At 36.8% G+C, this 10,963-nt stretch overlaps 1 protein-coding gene across 2 annotated transcripts; it reads left to right on the plus strand.

Annotated features, from left to right (window-relative positions):
- Positions 1-7,033: 7,033 nt before the first annotated feature.
- LOC149570706 (pentatricopeptide repeat-containing protein At3g16610-like) lies at positions 7,034-10,390 on the plus strand. Of its 2 annotated transcripts, XM_089823241.1 has the most exons (2): positions 7,196-8,225; positions 8,394-10,390. In XM_089823241.1, exons 1-2 carry the CDS (start codon positions 7,340-7,342, stop codon positions 9,533-9,535), a joined length of 2,028 nt encoding a protein of 675 aa, XP_089679367.1. In that variant the 5' UTR covers positions 7,196-7,339; the 3' UTR covers positions 9,536-10,390. The 2 variants fall into 2 exon arrangements, with proteins under 2 accessions (XP_089679366.1, XP_089679367.1); XM_089823240.1 differs by having other exon boundaries at positions 7,034-10,390.
- The last annotated feature ends 573 nt before the right edge of the window (positions 10,391-10,963 follow it).

A 10,963-nucleotide genomic window follows, 5' to 3' on the forward strand; every position in this document is an offset into this window, starting at 1 on the left:
TTCAAAGGCAATATTTTCCATATAGAAAGCTTCTCTTCCTCATGAAGGCCAAGTATAGGAGATATCAATCAAGAAGTCTCTTCTTTCAAATACACAAATATCAAAGTGAGTCAATTCATTCCTAAGGCATATGTTACGGAGTATTTGCAGACGCGAGCACTTTTGAAAGGCATACTAGATTGTTCTCAACAAGTATAGATAGTGCAACAACATCCAAAGCATCTTCATAGACATTACAAATCTTTTTTTTGTAAAGGTATACATAATTCATTTTTAGGTCTACCCTCTACTTTATATCAATGCACTTTCTATTTATGCATATTTCATTTCACTAGAGTTTGAGTTAGGAAAATCCCTCTCTACCAATCTTTTTCTTTTTCTTTTTTATGTGTATGAATAAGTGGAACTAGTTTCAAGACCGAATCTAGAAATTACAAGATCTTGACTATAGTATGCAACTAAAAAATAGTCAGAAGTGTAGGGAGTAGGTTGACCCAGCTAACGTAGTCTTTGAAATAGGTCAATGAAGTTGACCTATTCACTATAGATCACCTTCAACCTAAGTTCACAAGTTAGTTTCTATTTATGAGTTCTAAATTTGGTAAGAAAATTGGTTTGTCTACATTTTGTTAGTTTGCACATATTAAGAGTTGGTATTGCTCTTTCATTTAACCTTAGACTTGATTGTTTCCATTAAATTTGCATTCACGTTCACTCCTCAATTGCATAATAGTAAAGGAACACATTGCATCCTTGTCGTGCTTGGGTTTTTTTTCAAAAATAATCACAAATGGGCCTAGTTCACTACATTCTTCCATAGGAAATATATGTGCTTTTGTATCCTTTTTTATCACCTAATCACTTTATTTCTCTTTTATGTTACAAATATGTGTTCAAGTTTTATACCTTGTAAGTTATTGATGCAACTCAAGGATGGAGAATCCCTAATGTAGATGTACAAACCTTGTAGAAATGAGTAACACAATTGAAACAACAAGATATAATCAAAGAAAAAAAATTTATTATTAGAATATCATCCAATTACATCAAACTTGCTTCATACATGTTGGGTTGTAAGGCCTTCCCAGTTGTGACCCAATATAAAGAACACCAAACTCATATCTCTCTCATGATCTATCAAGACTTGGAGATAACCTTTCCTTATGTATCTCCCTCTCCCTCTTACTACCTTACATTAAATTACATTACAATTTATTTATAAGAATTGGACTCACAAGTCATCTCAAAGAATCACATTCCTCAATATTAGGAAAATGTGTTACAATAAATAAAACAAGCCCTAAAGACAAGATCAATGATTTATCCCATAAACACATAGAGATGTGAAATTCAAGATAAAAGTCCTTACATGATCCATAATTCTCCACTGCAATTCACAATCAAATAAAGCCATGAATAATGCATCACACACAAAAAATTCAATTCACACCCAAGTACCAATGAAGAGCATGCTATTTGATGGTAAAACCATAATAATTCATCAAGTAAGAGTCCAAATGATAAGTGGTCATAGGAGAATGATCCACAATAGGTCCCAAATAAGATTCCAAAATTGCATATGTAGATATGCATGTAAAAATGAACCGCACACATGATCTTCCACATAGTAGAAAAGAACAAAACTTAACAAAATGATGCAATATTGTTAAGAACCCAAGATGCTTCTACATTAAACACCCTAGGTAATAAAAGATGTTCCATAAGAAGGAATTATGAATATCTTTTAAGATTTCATGACATGAATCCCATGTTCGTTATGAATCCACATGTCTTTGTTATCCGCAACTTGAGTCTTCTACTTGTTACCCTTCTTCAAGTTCTACAAATACTTTTGCCTATCATTCCTTTCATATTTCTTACTAGCAATAGATAGTAACCGATTCCCAATATCATCCTTCACCTTATTCATAGGCAAAGCAACTCTTCTACAAACCTCTTGCTTCCTTTTTCTCATTGTTACTTATTAGAACCACTTTATCACCAGACATTCCCACAAGATCCTTTTGAAATATAGTATCAACTTCACAATTTTTTTTAGTACTAAGAATTTCCATCATCCTTTAAATTATTGAGGTCAAAGATGTTAATTGTGCCTAACTCTTCAAGTTCACCAAGGATATTCCTTTCCTTAACTATTGTCTTTGAAATTGGTTGACCAATCTTCAGAGTTTCATGTCTAACATTGTCAATCAAGTAAATCCTATTGACTCCACAACTTCTATCCCCTTTTTCCTCCAAAGGAAACAACCTATACCTAGATCCCCTTTTCCTTATCACATAGGTATTAGCATGTCAATAAAACATAAAATTCCAATCAAATTGTCATGGTATTCCCAATAATAAGTGAAAAGCATCCATAGGCGAGACATCACATAATATCTCACCATAATAAGTTCCAATCTTAAAACTAACTAGGAATTTTTCATCAACCTATCCCTAGAATCATCTTGCAACCAACCATATATAGATTTGGATGCTTCCTCCTTCCCAACTTCAATTTACTAATCATTTCTTCTGAAATTGAGCTATTAGAACTGCCACCATCAATGATAATGTTATATACCTTATCATTATGATGTAGGAGTATCCTGGGTGTAAGAGAAATCTTGTATTAGCCAAAAATATATGTGTTTCTATCTTTTTCAATATAGGTTGTTTTAGTATAGAGTTACTACTTGTGGAAATTTACTATTTTTAGTAAGTTAGTCATATGAGCTCAAAATATTTTGATTTCACAAGTGGGGCTTCATCTTAGATATTTTAGCTTTCTATTTAATCCCCATTTCCATACCATATGTATTGATGGAGTTATTGGGGATTGTTGATAGAAAATCTTTGAGCTCAATTTTGATGGCCTAAATGGCTTTGAAATGGGGTTGAACCCTTGATTAACAACACTTCACTATTAGGGAATTGTAGATCAGGAGTTGTTATATGTGAAATGTGGTTATAATAGCCAATTTGGTCCATGGTTAAAAATTTATGGCCTCTAGAAGTTGGGCTGCCCAGAATTATAATTTGAAATTCTTTTAAGCCACCTTTATGTAATAAAATGTGAAGAATAAATAATTTAGGGTTGGTCATCCTTAAGGGTTAGGGATAAATATCTAGAACATTCTTGGGTGGTGAAAAATTACCTATATAAGGAAGGCTCATAGGGTTGTTTAGGGCAGTATTGGGTGGTTGTTTGTGGCTTTGACTTGCCCATATAGCTTTGCATGTTGTATTTCTGAAATTTGTAATTCCACTCTTTTGGAGATAATAAGGAGCCCATTTTTTGTTCTTGCAAATTAGTGTTGTTTCTCTATTTTTGTTATGTGTTTTTGGTATTAAGGGGAGCACCCGTCATTAGCATACATTTACATTTAGCTCTAAACAGGTTCCTACTTTGTGCCAAGTATTCAATATATGAAGAAACTCTTCTTCTAATAAGTACCTCACCTTATTCAACAACATTTGATGTGCTTTCTTCTAAAGTTGAACTAACTAGTTTCTCTATCCAAATGTGCAATCCTTCTTTTAGGAAACTAAAAATCCCTATTCTATATCTCACCACATTGAGAACAAGTTCCTAAAATGTCACCCCTTTCTCTTGGTCCACAATTATAAACTTTAATAGTCTAACTATTATTGGTTCTTTCACCAACCTCTTTAAAAATCTTATATCACATTGCTCCTAGAAGATGATGCAGTAGCCTTACCACATCTATTCTTGATATTCAGTCTACCTTCAAATATTTTGTTCATATTGTCTTCAACCCTCAATATTATCTAATAGGCAACTCCAATTGTCTTCATTTGAATTGTAAGTATCTCCTCTTGAATACTAGGGCTCTAACCAAAAAGTACCTAGCAACCTTCTCGTTATCAACTTCAAAATGATTGGTCCTAATCATGATCTTATAGAACTCTTCAATATGCACATGTATTGATGTGTCATCTCGCTTCAACCTTTGCATCTTCTTGAACATTTCCAATTCATAATTCACTAGAATGAATTGTATTTTCAACTTGTAAACCATCGAATCTCACTTAGTGATTCTTTCCTTTCCTCTCTTATTTCTTTTCAAATGGACTTGTCTCACCATGCACTTGCATGTCCTTTAATCTTGGTCTTTGGAAAAACACTCAATCAAGATCCTCCACTTCTCCATACTCAAAGTATTCTTCCATATCATTAATCCAAAAAACCAATTCTTCTAGCCTAAGACTCCTAGAAAATGTAGAAACTTCAACTTTAGGTCACTTTTTGATTTTAGACATAGCTTTCAGAAATATGGCCTCTTCTAGATCTTTGGTATCTTCTATAGCTTCTTCCAAGTGTTCTTCTCCCTCATATTCTCCATCACCATCTTCACCAATCCATGATGTAGTTCTCCTTCAAAATTCATCTTGTAAGGCTTGTACTTGCCTTCGTAAAACCCTAAATCCCTCATCAATAACACCTTTGACTCTCCTTAGAGGCATTCCCAATATCTTTAAATTTTGTAAGAAAATGCTTTACAATTATGGGCCAAATCTACTCTTTGCCACCCCATAACAAACCAATCCAGGGTGTTGTCTCAAAATCTGATCTACCTTCCTACAATCAAAACCAAGGAATGAACCTTGCTCTAATACCACTTAATGCAACTCAAGGATGGAGAACCCCTAGTGGAGATGTCCAAACCTTACACCAATGAGTAACACAATGAAAACAAAAAGATACAACTAAAGAACAACAATTTATCATAATGTAATCCAATTACATCAGACTTGCTTCATACTATATGTCAGGCTATAAGGCCTTCCTAGATGTGGCCCTTGATACAAAGAACACCAAGCTCATATCACTTCCCAATCTATCAAGACTCAAAGATAACCTTCCTTTTATAGCTCCCTCTTCCTCTTACTACCCTACATTATATTATATTTATAGGCATCAAGATTAACAAGTTAGCTCAAAGAATCACACCTCCCAATTTTAGGAAAATGTGTTACAACAAATAGAACAACCCATAAAGATCTAAGATCAGTGATTGATCCCATAAACACATAGATGTACAACTTGAGATAAAGGTCCATCCATGACCCATAATCCTCCATCGCAAACCACGATCATCATTAACCACAAAGATTGCATCACAAAACGAAATTCCAATTCACACTCAAGTACTAATGAAGAACATGTGACCCAAGGGTAAAACCATGATAACTCATCAAGTAAGAATCCAAATGATGTGCAATCATAGAAGATTAATCTACAATAGCTCCCAAATAAGACTCCAAAATCACACATTGAAATATGCACAAACAATGAACCACACACACAATCTTCCAAACAAGAACAAAAAAAAAAAGAAAACTTAACAAAATGATGCAAGTTTGCCAAGAACCCAAGATGTTCCTCTATCAATTATTCTCCTAGGATATAGACACACACATTACTTAAGTTTACATAGAGACCACATAGGAGATTTTAGAAGCATCTTCAATTTAGGTGGTGTTATCATGTTATCAAACATTCTACCTTATGTAGTAACTTCACCTTTAGTACACTTATAATTTCCATTTTTACTGGACGTGTTGCACATGCATTTTTCCACTTTGGAGGGTGATCCACCTTTAGAGGACATTGGACACTTCCACTCTTCCACCTTAGGTAGGTGATAAGTTGTTTTGTAGTTATCATGTCATAATCTTATGTCTTCCTATATTTGCACAATGATCAATTTAACCAAACTGTCTCCTATGTACTATTAGCTAATGTATTGATTCTACTTTATTATAGATGAGAAAACACTTTATCATTGACATATTTATTCTCTCTTGTTATTATATTTTTAATAAAACTTCTAAATCTTGAATGAGAATCTTCATAACCAAATCTTACGCACAAATAAATATAATAAACATTATCTAATTTTGAAAAATAAAAATAAACAACTCTCCTTCGAAACAAAGAAAGCCAAACAAAGTGCTCATAGATCTAGCAAACACCTCCAAATGGAGAAGTTTAAGTCCCCTCTCAAACAGGCCCTCAGCTTGGAGTCTACTGAAAGTGACATTAAACCCCCTGAGAGGAAGAAACCCCATCAGAAAATTGGCAAGAAGTTTGGCTCCAATCCTCCTAGCCCTCCCATATTTTTGATACGCTAGAGGCTAACCCTTCCCTAACTAGAAGCGGTGGTGAGGACATTACTTTCCCCCATGAAAGACACTCCTAAAGCAAGGGAAAAAAAAGAAAAGCATAGCCATGACCAGAGATATTGCAAGGCTCGACTTGAGAAGCTTGAATAGTCAATGAAGGATTTGGCAGATAATCATACTGCCATCTGCCAATGATTTGAAACCTTGGCTGGGTTCTCCACTAAAGTGATGCATTTCATAGCTACCACCCTTTACTTTCTACAGGTGAACAAGGATGTGAAGGACCTGGGAAAGGAGAGCGAGACTTCGTGCTCCATATATGGCTTCCTAGCGGAGGACTGGATGAAGACCCTCTTGGACAAACCTATCAAGGAGGAGGGGGTGACTATGGACATGGATGAACTTGAGGCGAAGGATGTTGAGGAAACAGATAAGAAAGAAGGCAATTAGCCTAGTTGGTTGTTTTTCTTTTTGCTTTAATGATATCGTATAATCTAAACTTGATGTTGTACCGGGCTTTTTGTTATTTGTATGAGTTTACTTGATGGACTAATAGTAGTAGTATGGTGTTCCACTCCTGTAATACTTCTCATGTTTATATGTTTGATTACAACAGGACTGATGTTGTTAGGGATGTTATGGATTATGTGAGTCTTTTGAAGTATAAAACTGGTATTGGTTAGATGATAGAAAGGTAACCTCCGATTGATCTTTCATCCTTTTTGTACTCCGGGTCAGCCCCATCTCTCTTAACTGCTATCTATATACTTAAAAAACACAAAGAAAGCCAATCTAGAAGGATGCTCGAAACTTTTGACCTAAGCACAACATAATTTGCCGGAGTCCAAAAATAGAAGAGGAACGATGAACCACAAACATACCAAAATGTTCAGCCTAACCGAACTCACAGTCATGCAAGAATACAATGATTTCGTTTTATCTCGTTTCAACCTCGTATTGCCTAATTCTGTTTGTCAAATCATCCTGGGTTTGCAACCAGGTTTTCTACGGTTTTGCATATCTGTTTCAGCCAGAATCAATTTATTATGTTTGCTTTAACAGATATTTTTGCGACTATTTTCGTTAAGCACGGGGTTTACCTGTTCGAACTTGTACTGAAAACACTGCATTGTCATCAACGAATGGAGTTTGCAGCGATTTCGCATAATTCGAAGGTCCGAGCATAAGCATGGGGTTATTGGCTTTGTCACTTCGCTTTGCAGCTCGTAGCCCAAAAACGCATTTCTTCGTTATGGGTATTCGCCAACACGCCAAATTGAGTATGGCAGGCCAAAGCGAATTGCAGGGCATCGACATGAATGTCGAGTTATCCGCTTTCTGCAGAGAAGGCGAACTGAAGGAGGCGCTCACACTTCTGCAATTTATGGGAAAAAATCGGATACCAATAAAATCATACGCTTACGAATGTCTCTTGCAGACCTGCGCCCGTGCCAAAGCATTGCCACAAGGTAGGGAAATTTATTCATACATGAAAACTTCTGGGCTCGATCAAAATGTAGTTTTAGCTAATAAACTTGTGAGCATGTTTATTGCATGTGGGAGTTCTGTTGATGCACGCTCTGTTTTTGACAAGGTAGAAAACAGAGATATTATATTATGGAATGCAATGATTAGTGGATATGTAAGTTGTGGACTGTCTGAAAAAGCTTTGGCACTTTATTACCAGATGCAAAATGAGGGTTTAAAACCTGATCATTTCACGTTTCCTTGTGTTCTGAAGGCATGTGGTGCCCTGTTAGTCCTGGAACGAGGGAAAGAAATCCATGATTTTGTTGTAAGTATTGGGCTTGAGTCTGATATTTTTGTGAGTAATGCTCTCGTGGATATGTACGCAAAGTGTAGGGTTTTGGAGTTTGCCCGCCAGGTGTTCGACAAAATGCCCGAACGAAGTGTCGTCACCTGGAATACCATGGTTGCAGGTTATGTTCAGAATGGGCAAGTAAATGAGGCATTTAAATTGTTTTATCAAATGCAAGTGGAGGGAGTGTTTCCGAATCCGACAACTGTAGTAAATGTTCTCCCCGCCTGCGCTAATGCACAAGCATTGAGACAGGGTAAGGAGATTCATTGCTTTGTTAGAAAGCGAGGAATTGATTCAGATGGCTTTGTGGGCAATGCCCTTATAGATATGTATGCCAAATGTAGGAGGATAATTGATGCAATCAAAGTGTTTGACAAAATGTGTCTTGTTGATGTTGTCTCATGGAATGCCATGGTTGCAGGTTTTATGCAGAATGGGTTTTATGATGATGCCTTGAAGTTGTTTGGGAAAATGCAAACCACAGGTGTAAAACCAAACTCGTTTACATTTGTGAGTGTTCTACCTGCTTGTGGCCGGCTAAAAGCTCTTCAAGAAGGGATGGAGATCCATGCTTGCGTAATTAAAACTGCACTTGAGTCACACGTCTTTGTTGGAGGGGCCCTGGTAGATATGTATTCGAAGTGTGAAAACATAGAGGATGCAAAGCAAATATTCTACAGAATTTCTCATAGAGACGTAGTCTCGTGGAATGCAATGATTGTAGGCTATGTGCAAAACGGACAATGTGAGGAGGCATTTAAACTATTTCATCAAATGCACCAGCTTGGCCCCAAACCCAACTCTGTAACTATTGCTAGCCTGCTTCCTGCTTGCAGTCGCTTAGTGGTTCTACATCAGGGCAAGGAGCTGCATGATTACATAGTAAGAAGGGGATTTGATGCCTATATAGTGGTCGGCAATGCCCTCGTAGACATGTATGCAAAATGTGGGAGTATGGTGGCTGCATGCAAGGTTTTTGAGAACATGAAAGAGAGAACGGAAGTTTCATGGAATGCAATAATTTCAGCATTTGGAATGCATGGGCATATTGATAAAGCACTCACACTCTTTGCTCAGATGCAGGAATCAGGCCCGAAGCCGGATCACATCACATTTGTAGCTGTTCTATCTGCTTGTAGTCATTCGGGCCTCGTTGATGAGGGTTGGAATTATTTTGATCGTATGAGTCAAGATTTTGGCATTAAGCCTAGGATGGAACATTATGCATGCATGGTTGACCTTCTTGGCCGTGCTGGCAGATTGGATGAAGCATACGATCTAATCACTAGCATGCCATTTGAACCAGATTCTGATATATGGGGTACCTTGCTTGCTGCTTGCAAAATTCACTGCAATATAGAGTTGGCAGAGCAAGCAGCAGAACACCTTTTCTTGTTAGAACCTGAAAATACTGGTTTTTATGTATTGTTGTCAAATATATATGCTTCTACTGGCAGATGGAGTGATGTTGCAAAGGTGAGAAAAATTATGAGAGACCGTGGAATCAGAAAGAAACCAGGATGCAGTTGGATTGAGGTTGACAGAAATGCTCAGGCGTTGTAGTCAGAGACAAGTTACACTCGCATATAGAGGTAACCCGTGAAAGTGAAAAAATTACTGAGTCAAAGCCTGAAAATTCTGGGTTGTATGTGCTGTTGCCAAATATAGAGGCTGTTCCTGGCAATGGTATGAAAATTTTGGGAAACTGGAGAACGAGAAAGGAGCTGTGTTATTGGCGGATCGAAGGTTGACAACAATGTTAATGAATTGTATTTGGTGAGCAGATGCCCGTGCAAATGGAGGAAACTTGTGAAATATCGGAAACTTGTGAAATATTGTAAATCTTTATTTTCCTTTAAGTGAAGGAGAAAATGGAACATAGTCTCTATGTCCACACTAGGAATCTGGCCATTTCCATGGTCTCATAAACACAGGCCAGGAACCAATATTGCTTAGAACCACTGTAATTTGCTGTGCGCTCCACCAAATTTATTTCCAAAAGTTTTCCGTGAAAACATATGTAAGAAATGCAGACCATTTCCACTATTTCAGAGATGGATGTTGTGCCTCTGGGTTTCACAAAGAATGATCTTAGAGATGTTCAGAATCTGCTTAATGGTAGGCTACAGCTGCCTTTGATCAGGTGTTTCCAGCATTTCTTTAGGATGATACTATAGTGTTTTGAGATTTTGGGTGTAAGCATAAACCACGCACTGGTCAAGATTAGATGAAAGATCATGCAGGATTTGCATTGTTACATGGTACACGAAGGGGTAACCTAATATTAGAAATAATATGTTTGTTTCAGATGGCCTCAGAGTAAGATCAAGAGGCAGAAGACAGAAAATCCACATTTACATTTTCCAGAAAATAAAAGCATTTGCCATAATGAATGTACATTTATACTGTGGTACACCATACGTAGTCTTGCAGGATGCCCATGGAATATTCAAGCCAATTCCATTTAATTTTAATAAAAAATATTAGGGCTTGGTACACTTTGTCTAGTCATTTCACGATACACAATCCAAAACTGGTGGACATGTCAACTTTTCTGGCAACAATCCCAAGATTCTGAACAGGTACCGCGGTAGGAAATGTTGTTTCCTAAAGGCAGAATCGGGCTTTCTTCACATCCAAGGGAATAAGATGAAATCTCTGAAGAACCTTAAACTTTTGCAGTTGCTCCAGCCACTTCTACAAGAGCCTTCATGTTCAGAAGCAAGATTTCATGGTAGGTATATCCCCTCAAAAACCTACGGCACAAGACAGCATTCTCCTAAATTATTGTTGTATTCTACTCTTTTCTTTCTCTTAAATGTGGCACTGACAGGAACAATTTGAAATGTATTTGTGAAAATTATGACAGCTGTTAACTTGATTGGAGATGGTGAGCTCTTGAACATGGACGAAAACAATATTTCAGACTGACATGAAGAGTATCAAACCATATCGATTTAACGTTGAGACTTTATTTATGATCCCCCTCAC

The sequence above is a fragment of the Cupressus sempervirens genome, chromosome 3 (assembly GCF_028749045.1).
Source record: "Cupressus sempervirens isolate cs-2001-9-10 chromosome 3, ASM2874904v1, whole genome shotgun sequence".
In the NCBI taxonomy this organism is placed as follows: Eukaryota; Viridiplantae; Streptophyta; class Pinopsida; order Cupressales; family Cupressaceae; genus Cupressus; species Cupressus sempervirens.

Coding starts and splice junctions, on each gene's coding strand:
- LOC149570706 (XM_089823240.1), top strand. CDS start 7,340: ATGGGGTTATTGGCTTTGTCACTTCGCTTTGCAGCTCGTAGCCCAAAA.